The following is a 22,633-nucleotide window of genomic DNA, read 5'->3' on the forward strand; positions in this document are numbered from 1 at the left end:
TCAGCTTCCGCCGTCATGGAGGAAAATGCCTGTACCTCTAATTTGTTTCACTGGGAGAAGTGATTCAGGTATTGTTTAATGGAAAATAAAGAGACCATAGAAAATTAATATGGTCAGTTTCAGATTACCTGGCTTCTTGCACTCAGAATCCAAGAATTCTGGATCTGGGCGGGACCATTGAAATGGCATTTAAAGATAATTGCATTGAATTTAAAATGAAGCCCAGAAAATCATCAATAGTGGGGGGGAGGGTGGAGACGATGAACTTCTTTGTTTAAATTTAAGTGTTAAATTGAAACACTTTGGTTGTAAGATTTAATTTCATCTTTGTCCAAGAGTGAAGAAAATGATAGCCCTTTCTTCCACCCTTGACAGATCAGCTAGGAAACCTCACGTCACCCCTGAGCACCCACGCGTTACATGTCCATAGGTCACACGGCAGTTTTGAGAAGTCACATGGCGTTCCATAGGTCACATGATGACTTCATATGTCAAATGGCTTCTCCATCTGTTGCATAGTATTTTGCAAGTCACATGACATTTCTATATCCCAAATCTTGTCTTGGTCCTGCTACCTGTGTATCTCTCAGAGGCGATTTTTTAGCCTGGGACCCTGCAAGATGGATTTCCACGCTGCCGAAGGGGGAACCTGCTTTGTTCGCGGCTGCTCTTGGGCTTGTCCCTTTCTGACTCCGGGAGAGAGGTCTTTGCTGTTCCTCTGCCGCTGTCTTCAGATCGCTCCCAATCTTTGGCAGCAGCAAGGTGTTTGTTTTTTTCTAGGGTTCTGGCCCAATGCAGCAAGGTAAATAACACAGTGTGAACCCTCTGATCCATGATTATTTACACAGAGGAGGAAAGAAAACACTATCTGGGAAAGGAAGAGCAAGCTCCTGTTGGGAAGGTAGAATTGCCGCAGGGGTCAAGCAGGTGCTGACTTCAGCTGGTAGCCAGGGAGTGCCCACCAGGTCTCTTCCGGGCTCCGATCTTAGAACGACAGCTCACGTTTGAGGAGAGTTCCTACCGCTCAGTTCGTCTCAAGGTCATGTCTGTTTCAGACTTTTTATTTTTATTTTTTTTAATTTAATTTAATTTTTTTGGTATTTTTTTGAAGTTGGAAACAGGGAGGCAATCAGACAGACTCCCGCATGCGCCCGACCGGGATCCACCCGGCACGCCCACCAGGGGCGACACTCTGCCCACCAGGGGGCAATGCTCTGCCCCTCCGGGGCGTTGCTCTGCTGCGACCAGAGCCACTCCAGCGCCTGGGGCAGAGGCCAAGGAGCCATCCCCAGTGCCCGGGCCATCCTTGCTCCAATGGAGCCTTGGCTGCGGGAGGGGAAGAGAGAGACAGAGAGGAAGGAGAGGGGGAGGGGTGGAGAAGCAGATGGGCGCTTCTCCTGTGTGCCCTGGCCGGGAATCGAACCCGGGACTCCTGCATGCCAGGCCGACGCTCTACCACTGAGCCAACCGGCCAGGGCCTGTTTCAGACTTTTTAGATCCACCCATTCAATCTTCTTTCTAGTTGAAAGAAGACAGTTATAACGAATGCGATCGCTTCCGTTCTGGGCCTGGATGGAAGAGAGAATAGTAAAATAAAGGGGTCTGTGAAAGAGAAAATTACTCAGGGTCATAAAGAGGCCTGGCAGCTCCTTCGAGTGTCCCTTTAGGGTGCAGAACGGAAAAGCACGAAAGGCCAAAATGATGAGGTTGGCCAAAAAAAGAAATAAAGCGCTCCACTTCTCACTTCTGTGTTTCTGTATGCCTTCACTGATGCTCGTCACAGCGGGTTTTCTAGAGAGAGAGCTTATAAAACTGCTAGATGACTTATATTTTCCAGGCAAAAATCATGTTTTAGAAATGAGCAGTGATCCACTTGTTAAATGTGTTCGTGTTTCATTTGGCTGCACGTTAAGGAAAAGAATAAGTCACTGTGTCAATACTTAAGAGGACAGACAATTCATAGTTTAAAATAAATAAGGATTATTTACACGTTTTTCTTTTTATGTTTTCTAGGTCCTTTAATATTTGCCACTCCTGGTGACAAAATCCGAATTATCTTTAAAAACAAAGCTTCAAGACCATTTTCTATTCATGCTCATGGGGTGAAAACACAGAATTCATTTATTGTTTCAACACAACCAGGTAACTGCTTTGGAAAACAGAAAAGACTCAGAGCTTTTATATAAAACTATGGGGCTGGCCCTGGCCAGTTGGCTCAGCTGTGGAGCATTGTCCCGGCGTGTGGAAGTCCCGGGTTTGATTCCCAGGCAGGACACACAGGAGAAGCGCCCATCTGCTTCTCCACCCCACTCCCTCCTCTTTCTCTCTCTCACTCTCTCTCCCCCTACCACTGCCATGGCTCAAATGGGTTTGAGCAAGTTGACTCTGGGCTCTGAGGACGGCTCCTTGGCCTTGCCTCAGGCTGAAGTAGCTCGGTTGCTAAGCAATGCAGCAAAGGCCCCAGATGGGCAGAGCATCACCTGGTAGCGGGCTTACTGGGTGGATCCCAGTTGGGGCCAATGCAGGAGTCTGTCTCTCTGCCTCCCCACCTCTCAATAATAGAAAAAAAAAAAACAACTATGGGGTTAATGCACTTTCTTAAGTATGGGTATAGTTCCAGATGATGAGGAAGACCAGAGGACGAGGAAGAAGGTCCTGAGGAACTTGGGAGAGCAGTTCCTTTTGCAGGTTGGGTCTGCTTCCGGGAGCGAGCTCCGTGCCCACAACTCCTCAGTGTGCACACTTTCCCCTCTCGGGCCACCTCCCTCTCACCCTCCACTTGTCCAGCCGCCAGGTGTTCCTCTATTCAATCTTCCCAACTCAACTGGTAAGGGAGGAGCTGAGTACAAGACACAGTGTGTGCGGGAGGGGCAGGGGGAAAGGTGAGCTGCTGAGAGGAAGGGACGAGCCTCTTGTATTCGTATGTCAAAGGCATCACCTCTATAGAGCAGGGCATTCAGCATTCTCTCCTTAGAACAGCGGTCCCCAACCCCCGGGCCGCGGACCGGTACAGGTCCGTGGGCCATTTGGTACCGGTCCACAGAGAAAGAATAAATAACTTACATTATTTCTGTTTTATTTATATTTAAGTCTGAACGATGTTTTATTTTTTAAAAATGACCAGATTCCCTCTGTTACATCCATCTAAGACTCACTCTTGACGCTTGTCTCGTAAGTTCTACAATTATATTTAAAAATACCACAGTTTTTATGCCGGTCGCATAATTTTATTTTGTGCATTTATCCGTCCCACCCTAAAGGCCGGTCTGTGAAAATATTTTCTGACATTAAACCAGACCGTGGCCCAAAAACGGTTGGGGACCACTGCCTTAGAAGATGATGAGAAGTTTTTGATTTAAATACCCAGGAAGCTGGCTCTGAAATGCAGATCTGAATGCAGGTAGTGCTCTTGGGATGAACGACAATGGAAAGAAAGAGAAGAAAGCAAAATTGAACGGGAGGGGGGAGGGATGTTGAACAGAGATGCAGCTTCAGTAAAGGCACGGTCAATCCTACAAGAAGTTCTGAAGATAGGGTGGCCCTCAGCTGTTCTGAGTTGGGGTGAGAGGGACCTAGGGTGGCCCTTTGTGTCCCTGTGCCCCTGGATTGGTCCAGGACCTTTTGAGTGTCAGGCAACCTCCGGGCTCTTGACTTACGCAGGAAGCGCCAAAGTAAGAATGAAAGCCAGTTCTATTTAGGTAAGACAAAGACAGAGGCTAGGATGTAGGCATCGTGGTGAAAGAACTGAAAGTATGAGTCTGAGCAGACCCAGGCCGAGTTGCAAGTGAGCTGCGCCCTGGGTCGGCCGGTTCTCGGGATTTGATGTGTTTCCAAAGGTAGGTTCTTTCTGAATGTCACGGTGCCGAATTCTGGCTCTGCCTTCTGCTTGGGAGACAGGGTGGGGAGTCGGGGGGGGTTTGTTCTTAATATGCTCTTTTCCGGAAGTGCCATGGCAGTTCGCCCTCCTGGGGGGGGGGCACCTTCTGCTCGTGGTGTCAGCTTTTATTATAATGATGGTAAAATGAGCCGTGGCGGTGGCCTTGGGTCAATTTATTTTCTACCTTGGATGGATCTGGTTGTAGCCAGTTCTTGTTGTTGTGGACTTTTCCTGCCATGAGCTGTTTCCCTTTGCCCACGGGCGAACGTGGGGGCTCTCCGGAGATGACCTCGGGTCGTCCGTGATGTCCGCTCCCACTTCCTCACTCGACCTGTTGGGATTTCCCTCCACTCTTCTAAGCCGCCTCCCCGGCAGCAGGCGTGGGATGCAGCTTGGGGCCAGGTGGGCTGACAGCCAGCACAGCAGTCCTTCATAGTCAAAGAAGGACCTGAGACGGGTGACCAGAATGGCCCTCCATAGCTCCCCACATAAACAACAAGTTCTAGAAACTAGGGCTGCTAAGGAAAGAACCAAATTCAAAAAGGAAAGCTTTATGGGGCAGAGAGAATGAAGGTAGACTTTGATGGTGGTTAAAATATCCCCTTTTGAGCCTGACCAGGTGGTGGTGCAGTGGATAAAGCGTTGATCTGGGATTCTGAGGACCCAGGTTCGAAACTCCAAGGACGCTCGCTTGAGAGCAGGCTCATCCGGCTTGAGTGCAGGGTTGTTGGTTTGGGCGTGGGGTCATAGATATGATCCCATGGTTACTGGCTTGAGCAAGGGTTCACTGGCCCAGCTGAGTCCTCTGGTCAAGGCACATAAGAAAAAGAGATCAATGAACAATTAAAGTGCCACAACAAGAAGTTGATGCTTTTCATCTCTCTGTCTCTCTCGCTAAAAAAACAAACAAACAAAAAAACTTTTTGCTTATAGCTTATATATTTTAAATTTTTTATTGAATTTATTGGGGTGACATTGGCTAATAAAATTAAACAGGCTTCAGGTGCAGAATTCTATAATTCATCTTCTGCCTGTTGCATTGTATGTTCACCACCCCAAATCAAGTCTCCCTCCACCCCATCACCATCTTCCCTTTTGGTTTTAAAAACAAAGAGTACTGCCCTGGCCAGTTGGCTCAGTGGTAGAGCATTGGCCTGGCATGTGGAAGTCCCAGGTTTGATTCCCAGCCAGGGCACACAGGAGAAATGCCTATCTGCTTCTCTACCCCTCCCCCTCTCCTTCCTCTCTGTCTCTCTCTTCCCTTCCCGCAGCCAAGGCTCCACTGGAGCAAAGTTTGCCCGGGCACTGAGGATGGCTCTATGGCCTCTGCCTCAGGCGCTAGAATGGCTCTGATTGCAGCAGAGCAACGCCCAAGATTGCAGAACATCACCTCCTGGTGGGCATGCTGGGTGGATCTCGGTCGGGTAGATGTGGGAGTCTGTCTGTCTGACTGCCTCCCTGCTTCTAACTTCGGAAAAATACAAAAAAACAAAACAAAAAACAAACAGTCCTGTGGTGGTCCCAACATCAATCTCCGACCAAGGGTGTTTGCAAGTCAGCACTCTGCACTGATTAGCCAGGAAAAGGTCCCATTACGTGTATTCCACAGATACTTCTCAGCACCTGCTCTGCCCCAGGCACAGTGTGGCATGCTTGAAGGGAAGGGTTAGTAGTAAAGAGGTTGTTAAAGCTTTGGAAGCAAGGAGGCTGGGTTTAGGATTGGTTAGTGGAAGATGAAAACTATGTCAAGGTGCTTGGGGAAATTAATTAAAAAACCCTAGAGGTGGAAGATATAGTACCGTATTTCCTCATGTATAAGATGTACCTTTTTCCAAAAAATTTGGGGTCTAAAAACTGGGTGCGTCTTATACAGTGGTTGTGGCATTTTCAATGCCATAGATGGAACTGAGGACGAGGCAATATATAAAGACTGATTCGTCATCAGACACAGATGAGGACAAACTCATGAATGGGAGTTCGGACAGTGACAAGGAATTGTATAAATTTTATAATGAATAAAACTTGAGTTCAATAACTTTATGTAATACTTTTGTTTTCAAATTCTGGGCCCCAAAATTAAGGTGCATCTTATACCTGGGAGCATCTTATACATGAGGAAATACGGTATTATACAAAAGAGGTGGGCATGAGGCACCAAAAGAGCTTTCCCTGTAGGACTCAAGAAGATCCAGATTCCGTAGGGTTAAGGCGAACAGCTTTGGGGGGCGGGGGAGGAGGCATATGTAATCCACCAGTGGGAGGGTCAGAGGTGAGATTCAAAAAAAGTCTGTCACCTTTCAAAACCTGAATGATTGTGTTGTTACAGTAAATGTTTGTTGAATGAATTAATGACATATTTAACAACTGACATTTTTCGATGGCAGCATCCCTGTAAGGTTGTGATCCATAAACCCTGACAACACAATAGCCTACATTGACAGTGACACTGAACTTGCCCTGTGGCCCTGATAATGCAACGTGGAGGGCTTCATTTGCATCCTCTGGTCTAATCCCCAAATCCCCGTTTTATGTGCATGAGGAAGGAGAAGCTCAGAAATGTAAACGCATTGACTAGAATCATAAAGCTAGGAGTAGTAGAGCCTGGAGTGAAAAACAGACAAACAGACAGACAAACAGAACAAGGACGCTGCCGCTGATTACGCATATAGCGTCTGCTCCTTGCCTGCTCACTATCTCCGTAAAGAAATGTGATTGAGGCCCTGGCCGGTTGGCTCAGCGGTAGAGCGTTGGCCTGGCGTGCGGGGGACCCGGGTTCGATTCCCGGCCAGAGCACATAGGAGAAGCGCCCATTTGCTTCTCCACCCCCTCCCCCTCCTTCCTCTCTGTCTCTCTCTTCCCCTCCCACAGCCAAGGCTCCATTGGAGCAAAGATGGCCCGGGCGCTGGAGATGGCTCCTTGGCCTCTGCCCCAGGCGCTAGAGTGGCTCTGGTCGCGGCAGAGCAACGCCCCGGAGGGGCAGAGCATCGCCCCCTGGTGGGCAGAGCGTCGCCCCTGGTGGGCGTGCCGGGTGGATCCCAGTCAGGCGCATGCAGGAGTCTGTCTGACTGTCTCTCCCCATTTCCAGCTTCAGAAAAATACAAAAACAAAAAAAGAAATGGGATTGGAAAGATTCGATAGTAATACACTGTATTTGCCTGTTTTAGGAAAGATCCGCTCATATGTTTGGGAGATTCCTGACAGATCTGGTCCTACGACCAAGGAATTCGACTGCATACCCTGGTTTTACTCTTCCACGGTGGACTTGGTTAAGGTAAACTTTAAATCAAATCTTCATTTTCATCCTATCTCCTTCTAGAAACTATATATATATAATGGAAAAAAGAATGAGTTTATTTTTTGTTTAAAAAAAAAAATCTTAGGTCTATGTAAATTGTCTATTGAGCAACCCTACATACTGTTCCGCTTTTAATCCTACACAGGTTTGCATTTCCAAGAGCAAAATATATAAATTATTACACTATGATTACTTAGATTGAAGACATTTCCCAAAATGTCACTGTGACTTGGAAAATACATATAATTATATAAACGTAGGCTTTTCTTTGTTTCATTGAGTAGGGCGTGAATTATAGAAAACAAAGTGTGGGATTTAACAAGTCTAAGATTGAGAAATAAATATGTACATATTATGTATTTTTTTAAAAAAATTCTCAAGTCTGGAGTTATAAATTTATTTGCATTAAAAAAAATAAGTTTCCTCTTTGAACTTTTGTTATTTTGACCACTTTCTTCCTGGAACAAAAATCTACTCAGACATTCAACCAGTGGTGGGATTCAAATAATTTAACAACTGGTTCTTTGCCCTAATGACCATTTTAAGTATAAACAAATGATATAGCGAAAGGTAGTTTATTATTTCATGCATTTGATACTTAAATAAGAACAATAAAAGAGGTATATAAAACTAGATTATGTGATAAAAAAGAATTTTAAAATAGTAGTGAAAAGATATTAAACAATACCTGACAAAAAAACAATAAAACCGTTATTTAAGATATGTCCATATTGCTTCCTTTTTTTTTTATTTTTTTTTATTTTTCCAAAGTGAGAAGTAGGGGAGTGGGGGGGTGTGGCAGGCAGGCAGACTCTGCATGCGCCCAACCGGGATCCACCCGGCATGCCCACCAGGGGGCGATGCTCTGCCCATCTTAGGGCATTGCTCTGTTGCAACCAGAGCTATTCTAGCACCTGAGGCAGAGGCCATGGAGCCATCCTCAGCGCCTGGGGCCAACTTTGCTCCAATAGAGCCTTGGCTGTGGGAGGGGAAGAGAGAGAGAGAGAGAGAGAGAGAGAGAGAAAGGAGAGGGGGAGGGGTAGAGAAGTAAATGGGCACTTCTGCTATGTGCCCTGACCAGGAATCGAACCCAAGACTTCTACACACTGGGCTGACGCTCTACCGCTGAGCCAACTGGCCAGGGCCTGTTCATATTGCTTCTTGATTGGCATCCCTGTTTGCAATTCTTTTCATCTATGGATGGAATGAACATTATGACAGGCACTTAGCATACGCTGTTGTGCAGATGATCGTTGAAAAAGAGTGAGGAATGTCAAGGTGTGATTTCCACATTGGCCGACTGCCCAGGCGCCCACCGTGGAGAGAACCCCGATGACAGGTGCTATTTTAACAACCCGCTTGCTGAACTCAGCAAAGTATAGGTTCTGCCGAACAAGTGCGAACTGGCCGAGTCCCACCACTGCATTCAACCCAAAACCAAATGAATAAAAACAAACCAAGGCTCCCAGCTAGAGTCGGCTGTGAGGACAGTGGCCTCGCCAGAGTACGGTCCTGAGACCTTTAGACACCTCTGCCCACCAACGCCCATGTCAAGAGATTCTAATTAAAACCACACTTCCGTTTTTTCAATTCAATTTTCAAAAATAGAGCTAAACCCATGGAGGAACGTGTCCAAAATCCATGAGAGCTCATTCTCTTTGGACTTCAACTGCGAGTGAGATGACAGTTTTTCTATAATCAAAGAGTTAGCATATCAAACGTTCTGTTCCCTACTCTCAGCTTTAGAACCCTTAACCATGAAAAACTCCGCACCTGACCCCCCACCCCCGTGAAAACTTGGGTCCACTCCCTATCGGCTGGGGGAAGTTTCTCAGTCATCGTGCTCTGTCTCCTCAGGACCTGAACAGCGGGCTGGTAGGTCCTCTGGTGGTTTGTCGCAAGAACGTCAAAGCCAGCCTCGTCCACCGTGTTCTCCATTTCATGATTTTTGATGAGAACAGTTCCTGGTACTTTGAAGAAAACATCAACACCTTTTCTCGAGAACCGAACCGAGTAGACAGGAGTGATTTTACTTTCTCCTTCAGCAACCAGATGCACGGTAAAGCCCGCGCCCTGACCCCCCGACGGTAGCCTACAGGTTGGGTCCCACAAGGAGAGCAGGGGAAGGTTCCAGTTTGTTCCGCTCAGCAGAGCTTAGAGAGAACGGTCGCGTAGGGGTGGGGCATATATTACACGGACTGGGGGTGGAACAATCCTATTCCATCCAGGGTCAGAGAGTGAAGAATTGAGCCAGAGGAGGCCCCATTCCGTCTCTGCCATACGTAACTCCCAGTCTGCCGTCGTAGCCCCGAAAGCCACCCAGGGATAGGAGGGGCACCCATGGGAGAGACTGTGAACCAGCACGACTTCGTTTATGCTCACTTCATATATTTTCACATGTCAGGAAACATTGTCCTTTTTAAATATTTTTTCGACCGTTTAGAAATTAAAAACCAATTCTTGGCTCCTAGGCCTCCAGGAAAGTGCAGGGACGGGCCCGGAGTGGGCCAGTGAGTTATCGCCCACTCCCTGAGCAGTTTGGCAAATTCTGATACTTCTGCAGCCTGGCAGGCAGCGGAAAACCGGGCATGTCAGCTGCCACGCCTAGAGGGTCCTCCTGAGCGTTCCTCTCAATGCTTAACCCGGCTAAACACGGGGACAGGTGGGAAGCACGTGGCCCCACCCACTCTTGCCCACCACCATTACCAAATGACCTTCCTAGGCAGAATTTTTATTAAAAAAAAAACAAAAAAAAAAACACCACTTTTTCCCATAGGCGGAGCTTTATAGAAACCTCACGCTTATCGATCGAAATTCTTTCGTGCACTGATGGGGACATGGCCCATTCTATTTGTGACCTCCACCGTCTAGAGTCACGGCAATAAGACAGTTTATTCCCAGAAAAAGCAGACAAACACAATCTCACTTAATCACAATCACACTTAAATCACATCATTAGGAAGCCCAGATCCTGAACCAGGCAGATCCCAAAATGATCATTTTCAATTACTTAGTTTTTTTTTTTCTCTCCCCTTTGCAAGAAATATATGAAACCTAAATTAATCTCAGGACGACGTCCATTCTAACGATCATCTCCGTGGGCACTCCAGAGGGCCCACAGCTCTGTCCTGGGCCCTCACGCGAGACAGAGGCCGTGAGATGAGCCACCCTCTCTCGGGCTGTTCGCAGTGCGGGGGAGGCAGACTGCATTGCGCTCAGGCCGACTCAGGGCCATGCTGTAAGAGGGGCAGGAACACGGGGCTTTTCCAGTCCTCATTTGAAGGTCAAGAAAGGTTTCGTAAAGGGAGGAGACGTCTGTGTGTTCAACGCTGTGTAAGCATCCCGTCTAGTGGCAAAGGAAAGGGACGTGAATTGAGTCACACGGGCTCCGGAAGGACAAAGCCACCGGAAGGTGGCAGCCCTAGATTCCTACCCTGTGACGAGTGTGGCAGACTGGGCCTGAACCAGGGTTTCTCAAGCGTGCCTCTGCTGACGTTTTGGGCCGGATAACTCTTGGTTGTGGGGAGGCTGGCCTGTGCCTTGTAGAGTGTTTGGCAGCATCTGTGGTCTCTCTCCCATAGATGCCAGGACCACCCTTCCCCCAAGTTGTGACCACTAAAAATGTCTCCAAGCATTGTCAACTGTCCCCTGGAAGACATAAGTTCTGTTGAGACCCCTTGTGCTAAAGGCAGCAGGGGCACGGAGTGGGGGGGGGACGGCAGGGGCACGGAGTGGGGGGGGGACGGCAGGAAAAGCCGTGTATCTCAGGACCGAGCCAGGTGGCCACGGAGCACAGGTGCTGCAGGTGCAGTCCGTGGGGACGGCAGCCGCGGTGTCCCTCGGGACTTTGTTTGAGGTGCAGAACTTTAGGCTTCACAGACCTAGGACGTTATCATCTACATTTAAAAAAATTTGTACTGGATTTATTGGGGTGACATTGGTTAATAAAATCGTATAGGTTTCAAGTGCTCCATTCTACAATACATCTAGATACTGTGTGTTCACCACCCCAGGTCAAGGCCTCTCTGTCTCCAGTATTTACTCCCCTTTACCCCCCCTTCCTCTGCTAATCACCATGGTGTGTCTGTGTCTGCTTTGCGGTTTTGTTTCATTTGTTTTGTTTTCTGCTTAATCTGCATTTCTTTTTAACTCAGAAAATTAAATGTAACAGGGTGACATTGATCGATAAGAGTACATGGGTTTCAGGTAAACATCTCTATAGCACTTGAACTGTTGAGTCTGTGTGAGCCCATCACCTAAAGTCAAATCATTTTCTGTCACCTGATATTTGTCCCTCTTTACTCCCTTTCCCCCTCCCCCACATCCTCCCTAATCTGCATTTTACCACGATCCACGGATTCACAGGCCAACAGCACATTAAAGTGTGACAGGCACTGGCCTAAAGCAGGCTCTCCTAGTTTCTTTCTATCACATCTCCCCATCGGCTAAAAGTGCTAGAATTCTACCTCCATTGATACATGGTGACAAATTATATATTTGTATCTCTGTATTAATGCATTTTATACATTTCAAAGATGCACACAAAATAGAAAAGTGAAAAGCAGAACATATTTTCTTTTTTTTTTTTTTAAATAATTTTTTTTAATTTTAATTTTATTTTATTTATTCATTTTAGAGAGGAGAGAGGGGGGAGAGAGAGAGAGACAGAGAGAGAGGAGAGACAGAGGGGAGGAGTTGGAAGCATAAACTCCCATATGTACCTTGACCAGGCAAGCCCAGGGTTTCGAACCGGCGACCTCAGCATTTCCAGGTCGACGCTTTATCCACTGCGCCACCACAGGTCAGGCCAGAACATATTTTCAATTTTCTTCCTGTTACCCTTAGAAAACCAGCCCTCTCTAGAGGGAGAGAAAGAGGCCTGCCCTTAGCAGATGGCCATTCCCTCATAGCAGTGACAGATCACGAGACTCGGACTCAGGGCATTGAACGGGAACACACCCCTTTCATATTCGAAGCCTCTTGTGATCATCTGATATATATAACCTTTAAATCCATAGACATATTTAAGTATCCGCCAAGTTAAGTAACCTGAGTTACAAAATATTCTAGCTCAACCCAGTTGTGCTAAAGTCAGCACTTCATTTCCTCTGGCAAGAAAATCTCTCTGGTATTAAACATCTCCACGAATGGGTGGCTTGGTCATGTTTAACTGCTTCCTTAGGCTTCCTTTAAAATCCTGACGGTCAATGTTATTGAGGTAACATGGGTTAACAAAGCCATACAGATTTCCAACATACATCTCAACAAATCATCATCTGCGTGCTGCACTGTGAGCCACCACCCAGAGTAAAGTCTGTCTCCCTCCCCATTTACCCCCCTTTACCCCCTTCCACCCCCTCCTTTCCCTCTGGCTATCACCATACTATTGGCTATGTCTATGTGTTTTATATACATATATATTTCACCCAGCCCCTGACAGCTGTCTGTCTGTTCTGTGTATCTGTGCTTCTGTTTCTATTTGTTAAATTATTTTGCTTAGGCCCTGGCCGGTTGGCTCAGTGGTAGAGTGTCGGCCTAGCGTGCGGAGGACCCGGGTTCGATTCCCGGCCAGGGCACACAGGAGAAGCACCCATTTGCTTCTCCACCCCTCCGCCGTGCCTTCCTCTCTGTCTCTCTCTTCCCCTCCCGCAGCCAAGGCTCCATTGGAGCAAAGATGGCCCGGGCACTGGGGATGGCTCTGTGGCCTCTGCCTCAGGCGCTAGAGTGGCTCTGGTCGCAACATGGCGACGCCCCGGATGGGCAGAGCATCGCCCCCTGGTGGGCAGAGCATCGCCCCCTGGTGGGCGTGCCGGGTGGATCCCGGTCGGGCGCATGCGGGAGTCTGTCTGACTGTCTCTCCCTGTTTCCAGCTTCAGAAAAATGCAAAAAAAAAAATAAATTATTTTGCTTATTAGATTCCACATGTAGGTGAGATCACTTATATTTCTCTGACTGGCGTATTTCACTCAGCATAATACTCCCCAGGTCCATCTGTGCTGTCCCAAACGGTAAGATTGCCTTTTATCTTTTCTTTAATAGCTGAGTACCAGCTCCCTGATGGGATCTCCTTGTAGGTCACTGTCTTCCTCTTGCTGCTTTTAAGATTCACTCTTTGTCTTTTATTATTATTATTATTATTATTATTATTATTATTATTGATTTTAGAGAAACAAAGAGAGCAAGGTAGAGCGACAAAGAGAGGGAAGCATTCATTTATTGTTCCATTTAGTTGTGCATTTATTAGTTACTTCCTGTATGTGCCCTGACTGGGGATCAAACCCACAACCCTGGTGTTTTGAGACGATGCTCTAACTGGCTGAGCTAAGTGGCCAGGGCCTCTCTTTGCCTCTAACCTTTGCCATTTAAATTATGATGTTTCTTGGTGTGGGCCTCTTTGGGTTCATCTTGATTGGCACTCTCTGTGCTTCCTGAACTTGTGTGAATTTTTCCTTTATCAGGTTAGGAAAGTTTTCAGCCATTATTTCTTCAAACGGGTTCTCTATTTGTTTCTCACTCTCTTCTCTTTCTGGTCCTCCCATGATGCAGATGTTGTTATACTTGATGTTGTCCCAGAGGACCCTGAGGCCGTCCTCCATTTTTAAAATTCTTTTTGTTTCTCCGCTTGGGTGCTTACTGTTATCTTGTCCTTTAAATCACTGATTTGATCTAATCTGCTATTGATTCCTTTCAGTTCATTCTTCATTTCAGATGCTGTATTCTTCATTTCTGACTGGTTCTTTCTTATAAATTTTTTATGGTCCTTTTGAATGCTTACTATCTCTTCATTTAAGTTCTCCCCGAGATCATCCATTCATTCTCTAAGCCCCCGAGCAATCTTTTAACCCTTGTTTTAAACTCTGCATCTGGTATCTTGGCTATTTCTATTTTTAGTTCTTTTTCTGGGGATTCCTCTTGTTCTTTCACTTGGGACATATTTCTCCCCCCCCCCATTTCATCTGTCTTTTTGTGTTTGACTCTGGGTATTAGTTAGCTGTGCTCCGACTCTCATGGTTGATATGAGGGCTCTCTGATGTGAGTGCCTTGTGGGTCTCAGTGGCACAGCTTTCTGGATCACCTGATCTAGGTGTTCCAGGAACGTTTCTTGTGTGGGTTAGGTGCTCCCTCATGTTGTAGTTGAGCCTTGAATGCCGCTTGCCCATTCGTGGCTGGAATGAACCCCAGGCTGGCTGACGATAGGGATAGGCCCTGTTCACTGGGTGTGAGTCACTGTTCAGGGGCTGTCTCTAGAGGCAGAGACATTCCCAGCAGGTTCTGGTGCCGTCTGGAGTCTCCCTGTGGCTGTTCTGTTTATGCGGCTAGTTGGGTTAAGCTCTGGTGAGCTTTGAAGCTCACTGCTTGTTTTGTTGATTCTGGGCCCATGTGGACGGGGTTCTGGTGCAGGTTAGTGTCAGACATCGTGTATAACCAGCCTTAGGCTACCAGTCTGGAGTTACTACACTATACAGTAATTGTGGTAGCGTCTACTGGGCCTGAATGTGTATGGGCGGAGCCAAGCTGTGTACAGGGGTTGACTCCCTGCAGCTTTGAGTTGGGGCAGATCAATGAAAAGGTCCAGCTGTGGGCTATTCTGCCACCCTCGAGGGTTGCCTGGCCTTCCTCCGGAGCTTTCTGAAGAAAGACTGTCGAGTGAGCCCACGCCTGCTGCACCCACTGCTTCTTCCACATGGTGGAGGCTCTCTCGGGAGGGGCGGTCGGGTTTGGGAGGACGGGGCTAGGGGGTGCCTCACTCGGGGCAGGGTGGTCAGGCACTCAGTGGGGAGAATGTGGCCCCTTCTCCAGAGCCACACAACTCGGTCTCGGCCAGAGTCTCCGACTCTAGCTCCCCCAGGAAGAATATACTCCTGGTTCACGTTGGGTGCAGCCAGCTGTCCCCACTGTAGAAGCAAGCTCAGCCCAGCAGGGCCACCAAGATTTGGGAACACAGATTAAAACAGTCCTCCACTGGGGGTTGGCGCTGGCCACGCCTGCAAATGAGGAAAAAGACTGACCCCCCTTCCAAAGCCTCACTGTTTAGTCTGTCTGGGCGTCTGCCTCTAGTTGCTCCAGAGAAAGAGTGCGCCAGTAGTCCCTGTTGGGTGCAGCCAGCAGTCTCTTCTCCTGGACTCAAGCTGGCCTAAGCGGTGTCACCAGCATTTGGAGAGCCGGGTTAGCGCACTCCCCGGCTGGTGCTGTACACACAGGAGTGCCGGACCCTGTGAGGATGGCACCGAGGGCGGTGTGGCGTGCTGACTCAGGGCATCAGTTACTAACCCTCCGGGACTTCCTTCAGGACCACACTACCCAGAACGTCTCTCAATACCCCGGCACGCCCCGAGTCACCTTCCCGCTGTGGGACCCCAAGCGAGCCTCTGTGCACCAGCCCTCAGGGCGGCCCCGGGGGTTCCAGCAGACGCCTCTTCCCCGCACACAGAACCCCTGCTTGGTTCCACTGCCAGATGTTATCCAGGCCCCACTCTCCAGACCTGATGTGGGGTTGAGGGTCCTGGTGTGGGGTCAAGACCCCACGCTTCTCAGGGGGCACTCTGGCAGCTCAGCTGTCCCTCTGGCCTCTCAGCGGGTGCGTGGGGGTACAGGAGCCAGCCCTCTTTGTGTCTGCACCCCCCCTTACCAGTCTCTGTGTAGCTGCTTTTTGTAAGTGCCTGGATAGAATATTTTCATTCAATGGTCATTCAAGTTGATCGCTCTATAATTTAGCTGTGAGTCTAGTTTGTCACTGGGAGGACGTGAGTATAGCTTCCACCAACTCTGCAGCCATCTTGAAACCGCCCCCCCCCCAACAAGCCTGACCAGGCGGTGGCACAGTAGATAGAGCATCAGACTGAAATGCACAGGACCCAGGTTCAAAACCCCAAGGTTGCTGGCTTGAGCTCAAGGTCGCTGGATTCAGCAAGGGGTCACTCGCTCTGCTGGAGTCCCCCGGTCAAGGCACATATGAGAAAGCAATCAATGAACAATTGAGGAACTGCTACAAAGAATTGATGCTTTTCTTCCCTCTCTCTTTCTGTCTGTCCCTATCTGCCCCTCTCTCTTTCTCTGTCACAAAAAAAAAAAAAAAAAAAAAAAAAAAAATTAAAGAAAGAGAGAAAGAAAGAAACTTCCCCCATGCCCATGATACTTTCTATAAAGGTGATTTATTTTTTATTTTTTTTTATTTTTATTTTTTTTTTCTTTACAGGGACGGGAGGGGGGGAATAGATAGAGACAGACAGACAGGAATGGAGAGAGATGAGAAGCATCAATCATTAGTTTTTCATTGCGACACCTTAGTTGTTCATTGATTGCTTTCTCATATGTGCCTTGACCGTGGGCCTTCAGCAGACCAAGTAACTCCTTGCTTGAGCCAGCAACCTTGGGTCTAAGCTGGCGACCTCGGGGTCTCGAACCTGGGTCCTTGGCATCCCAGTCCAATGCTCTATCCACTGCACCACCGCCTGGTCAGGCTGTTATTTTTTTTTAAACCACATTATTTCAAATTCTTCTTTAACATAATAAACTACGTTTACCCACAGCAATTAACGGAAGACTGTTTGGAAATAACCAAGGCCTAACGTTTCACGTCGGGGATGAAGTGAATTTTTATCTGCTCAGCATGGGAGGGTTGTTTGACATGCACACGGTTCACTTTCATGGACACAGCTTTGAGTACACGGTAAGAACTCCATTTAATTACACGGCAAGAGAATAGGATTGGAAAAGAAATGACCAAACCAGAACTGAGGATCAACACGTATAATTTATAACATAGCAGATGTGAGTTCATCATCATGCACTTAGCTCTTTATAGCTCATGCACATTCGATAAATGCTTCTAAATCCATGAAATGCATTTTCTTTCTCTGACTTTACTCAATAAGTAAATAAGACATCGATGATCATTTTTAGTTTTACCCTTTCTTTTCCATTGTTTAAAAAAATTTCAAACTCTCGGTAACATAAAAGAAAAACCTTGCGCACTCACGTACATTTTGCCACCTTTGTTTTCTCTTTATATATATGTTTTTCTGAACCCAATCAAAAGGATCATGACTCTTTACTCCTAAATACTAAAGCATGTGCATCTAAGAATAAGGACAATCTCTGCCCCAACCACAGTAAGTAACATTATCATAAACCCAAAGTTAACAATTCAATGACAGTCTAACATACAATCCATAAAAATATCCTCGGGTGTCTCCCAAATGCTCCTTATAACTGTTTTCTTTAATTCAAGATCCAATCATTTACACATAGCACTTGGTTACCTTTGTCATATGTTTCTTAAAGAGGTCTTTTGCCTTTTTTGTCTTGATTTTTCATGATATTTCATTTTGGAAGAGTCCAGCCCAGTTGTTGTGTAGCACGTTTAATAGTCTGCATTGGTCTGACAGTTTCCTCCTGATAGAATCAATGTCAAACAAGCAAGAACACTTTATAGGTGATATTGTGAACTTTTCATACATCATATCAAAAGTCTCCTGATGGGTCCTGGCCAGTTTGCTCAGTGGATAGAGCATCAACTCCATGTATAAATGGCCCAGGTTCGATTCCCAGTCAGGACACACAGGAGAAGCAACCATCTGCTTCTCTTTCCCTCCCAGGGCTGGGAGCTCAGTTGGTTTGAGCATCAGCCCCAGGCACTGAAGATAGCTCAGTTGTTCCAAGCAAGTCAGCCTCAGGTGCTTAAAATAGTTCAGTTGATTGAAGTATCAGCCCCAGACAGGGTTGCCACATGGATCCCTGTTGGGGTACATGTGGGAGTCTGTCTTACTATCTTTCCTCCTCTTACTTAAAAAAAATAAAAAGGCTCCTGATGTCAATATTAGTGGAGCTAAGTTTGATGATTTTATTAAGGGTAATGCATACCATTCTCTCCATCTAAGAAGTATGATCCTCCTATTGCAATTAATAAGTAGTCTGTGAAGTGATTTTTTAAAATGTATCTTATTCTCCAACAATTTTTCACCTTTTACAAAAAGGTACCATTGATGATCCTTGCCCAAATCAAGTTTTAGAGTGGGGGTTACCAATAGTGGATTTCTAATTCTATCACTCTTTCAACACATTTTATAAAATAAACATGTGGTACTAGGGGTAAACTGGCTTACAGTACCTTTTTTATTTTTATTACCATCTGTTTCTATTTATGTACTCTTCGTTTTTTAGATCTTCTGTCTGAATGACCTTCCCTCACCCCATCTGTCATACGTCCTTATAACAGTTTGTTTTTATTGACCACTTTTGACTGGCCACTTCTGTCATTTATAAGTATTTTCCATTTTATCTTTCCCCTTTTCCATTTTATTTATTTCCTTAAGGAGCAACGTTTTATTCCCCATCTGAACCCCTTCTATAAATATTAATGTAGAATTGAGGACCAACGCTATTTTATGCATTGGACACCTCCAGCATTTAATTTAACCACCTGCCATATGCCATCCATTTTTTCTACACCGACAGATGTTTCACATAAGGCTTCCCCGAATCCCAGATGTACTGGGCCCAGAACCTAGCGTAGAAATAAATCAAATGACTGTGCATGACTTAATTGACACAAAGTTTTGCTGGTGTGTTGCTTTCTTTCCTATCTTTTGGTAAACAAATGTATTCTTGTTAAACATTATTTTTGGTTAAAAAAACAAACCATTTTTATTCTAGGGAATTTTATATAACAAAGTAGATAGGATAATATAATAGACCCCTCTATCCATCACCCAGGGCCAACTCTCATGACCTCTCTGTACCTCCGTCTACACTCCCCCCGTATTTTAAGGAAAAGCCTAGAAATTAAGATTGTTATTAAGTTCATAACTGTTTATGTTAGACTTTAAAAATTAGAACAAAATTTGGAGAAGTTAAAAATCTGGTTATCGTTCTCAACAGCGTATCTGACGTTCAGTTCAGCAAATGCCTCTGATGCTCTGAGAGCCACGCTCAGTGCCGGGTGCAGATGTAGGAGGTCGAAGCATTATCTTTCCGGGGCTACATCTACACAAGCGATTAAATCATCAGGGGTCAAATTAAGTGGAATTTGTAGCAACATTTCTAGAATGATACTTAGATCCCACCTTTATTTAGTACTGCTTCTGTGCCAGACGCTATGCTTAGTGCTTTGTATAGATTTCTTATCGAACCCTCGCAACTTCCCTCTGGGACAGGGGAGTGAAATAAAGGGTTTACAAGACAAAGATCTTTCCCACAAGCAGAAGCTGGTGGAAGTAGGATTGGAACACCTGACTCTCATGCCAGAACCCCTCCCTCTTAACGTCTTCATGCAACTGCCTTCCTTAAGGAGGACCCTAAGATTGGTGTAGACCACAAATCCTAGCACCACCAGCGTCCAACTCCAGCCACTCATACTAAGCTCCTCGCAAATGGCCACACGTCATGTTCTCCCTCCCTTGAAGCGGTTGCTTCACTCCCCGGAACTCCTGGGGGCTCTGGGGTCACTCAGCTGGCCTTGGGACAAGCCTGCCAGTCACCCCCTGTTTCCCAAGGCGACAGTCCCCCTCCTTGCCGGGGCTTCCAGCACATGGTGCACATGACGGGTGTTCTTAGCCAGGATTGTTTCATCATGTTCTCTACCTTTCCTGACGTCTTGCAAATGTATCTTGTCGCCGATATTATTGTCCCCTTAGATGCCAAATTGATTTTCCCCAACAGCCGTGACTGAGCTCCCACTTTACATGCAATGGGAAATGGATCCACCTCCTCTGTACCTTCCAATGTCGCCAGAGGGTCCTGAGAGCCTAAATTTCTCCCATCACCTCCATCTCTCCCTTCCTGCTTCTCTTCACACCCCTTGCCTTTCACCTCTTGTGGCCGGGACTTTCTCATCTCTTTATGGAGTTTGACATGGAATACACCCCCATTTCTTCTGATTCTCCTAAGCAACCACAAAATCAAGGCCATTGTGAAGTCACAGACTTTTAGTGAAAGTTTTGGGATGAATGAGGGCTTCCCCCCCCCAATACTATACAGTAAAAGCACTTAATTTGACATTGGACACCCCAGTTTTCAACGATCCCTTCACCATGCATACTGAGGACCCCTGGGTCTCCTGTTTTTTACTTTCATCCTCAAGACTTCTTTCTCGGCATTCTTTGTCCCCAGACTCTCTTGACATCTCTTCCTTCCCCAGATCATTCTGAACCCCATCTTAGCTGAACCCCATCATTCAAATACCCAACCTTTTACGAGGCAGAGCAATTCATCTCCCTCTTAAACTTTCTAAGTCATTGGGACCAGGCCTCTGGGCTTTGTCTTTTAGAATGAAAGTCGCCTACAAAGGAGGTGGTCTCCTAAATCTCCAGTTTTCTGCCGAGAGGAGAAATGAGTCGCTGAGGCGCTGGGCCCTGGGATCCAACGCTCGGGAGGCGGGCGGAGCTGCAGCCGGGTCAGCTCCTCTCCTTCCCGTTCCCGCGAGTTTTCCTGATTACCTACACCCGGGGGAACCTCACAGCACCAACATCCCCCGTTAGAAACATCTCAGTTAAAGCCCTTAGGCGTTGTTAAAACAGATGGCCTCTGAAATTTAGAGCATTCTTCCGGAGGAGGTGCTGACAGGGTCTCCAGTGCCAACCCGGCCGTGCGTGGAAAGCCATTCAGAGCGAGTTGTTCTCCTGTGTCCCGTCTACCCCTGGCTGTCCTGGGGCTTGCTCCTCCTGTACGCCTTCAGCTGTACTCAGAGGGGAAGAGCCACACCGCCTAAGGCTTTCTAATTGTCACCGTACGAAGTCTATTACAATTGGGGGGGTCACAGCAAACGGTAAGATGCGTCAATGGCTGACTGATACCTTTGGTAAGCTACTTAATGGTGTCTTTCTCTTCTTGTTGAGGATTCTGGACTGTACCGCTCTGATGTGTATGACCTTCCTCCTGGGGTCTATAAAACTGTTAAAATGTATCCAAAAGAAGTTGGAACCTGGTTATTTCATTGCCATGTTAGCGGTCACATAACCGATGGAATGGAAAGCACTTACACTGTAATTCCATAAAAAGGTAAGCTAAATTAATTAGAAGTGGTCATATTTGAATAAACTTAATGTTTACATAAGGATATCTAATCCACTGACCGTTGATATGATGTCACACACCACTCCTGCATTCAAAGATTATTGTTTTGAGATGACCAAGAAACTTAGTTTTACTTATTTATTTATTATCAAACTTATGTAACTATTTCTGATCTTATAAAAGATACTCTGGAGTTAAATGTAATTTTTAGATTCATACAATAAAGACATAGGACTTGAAAAAACAACTCATAGAACAAAAAAATAGAAATGACAATTGACCCTATAAAGATGTCTAACCTTGCTAATAATAACATTGCTTAGAAATCACATTTAAACAATGGCAAGATAACGTTTTGAGTGAGGAAATTATCAATTTGGCAAAGATTTCATTTTTCAATTTCCTAATCAGTAACCTTGTGCATTGCATATACTTGAGGGAAGTTTAAAATGTTCCCACAGCTCTTGAAAGCTATAAAGTAATGATTCTGGGTTTTTTTCATATTCAGGTGACATTTTATTTCCTTTCATTCCCATCTTCCTTCTCTCCAATACATTTTACTTGCAACATCAATGTGAAAATAGAATCTTTGTTGCTGAGATTTTCATCATTTTTTTTTAGTTACTTAGGCTATCCATGAAGTCATAATCCTTTGGTCTTTGACACAGTAACTCTAACATTTTGAACAGGTCATTTTACCTGGCAGTTGATCTCAGAAAATTATCAACAATGCTAAAGAAAATATTGATCATCATGTTACTGTATGCTAATGGAAACTGAAAACAAGTAAATCATCTAATAAGTTTTGCTATATTTATCATATAAAGTGTTATCTAACTTTAAAAAACCATTCCTTAAAATTTTTAAATATCCAAATTCTCTCTATATAGAATATGTACATTACATATCATATATATGTGCATGTATATATATTTATTATCATATATATGAAGACTGACCAGAAATTTACTGAAATATTAACAGTGATTCTCTCTAGGTGGTAAGATTGAGTGCTGTTTCTATTCTTTGGGTACTTTTCTGTTTCTTTCAAGGTTACTGTAAAGTCTGAATTACTTTTAAAATCGGGAACACTATTAACTATATCTCACACGCTATTTTAAGTCTGCTGAGCACCTCTTGGGTGCGGTGGCTGTGTTTCCCGCGGGTACCTGGCAGGGCTGAAGGTCCTAGGCAGCGTCCACGGGGGAAGGAGGCCCAGTGTGGACGGTTCCCCGGAACCCTCTCTGAATATAAGGGCTACTTTCCTCACGGGAACAAAAAGGTACTAACCTAAATGTAATTTTACAACATAATCATCTGAATACCAGTAATAATATTATTACTAGTATAATAATAATTACTTATGCTTATCATTACTCATATTTATTCCTAGTTAAAGAGACTTTGATGTGCTGTCCAAGAAATCAATCCCCCATTCACAGCAATGT

General features: G+C 45.8%; 1 protein-coding gene across 1 annotated transcript in view; it reads left to right on the forward strand.

Moving 5' to 3' along the window:
- LOC136379991 (ceruloplasmin-like) overlaps positions 1–22,203 on the forward strand; it is a 47,552-nt gene extending 25,349 nt beyond the window's left edge. Inside the window, exons 14-19 of the mRNA XM_066347741.1 lie at positions 2,014–2,142; positions 7,042–7,148; positions 9,030–9,231; positions 16,703–16,842; positions 21,008–21,170; positions 22,170–22,203. Coding sequence (XP_066203838.1) covers positions 2,014–2,142; positions 7,042–7,148; positions 9,030–9,231; positions 16,703–16,842; positions 21,008–21,166 — 737 coding nt within the window. The 3' untranslated portion in view covers positions 21,167–21,170; positions 22,170–22,203. The remainder of the gene's footprint in view (positions 1–2,013; positions 2,143–7,041; positions 7,149–9,029; positions 9,232–16,702; positions 16,843–21,007; positions 21,171–22,169) is intronic.
- The last annotated feature ends 430 nt before the right edge of the window (positions 22,204–22,633 follow it).

The sequence above is a fragment of the Saccopteryx leptura genome, chromosome 8 (assembly GCF_036850995.1).
Source record: "Saccopteryx leptura isolate mSacLep1 chromosome 8, mSacLep1_pri_phased_curated, whole genome shotgun sequence".
Taxonomy (NCBI): Eukaryota; Metazoa; Chordata; class Mammalia; order Chiroptera; family Emballonuridae; genus Saccopteryx; species Saccopteryx leptura.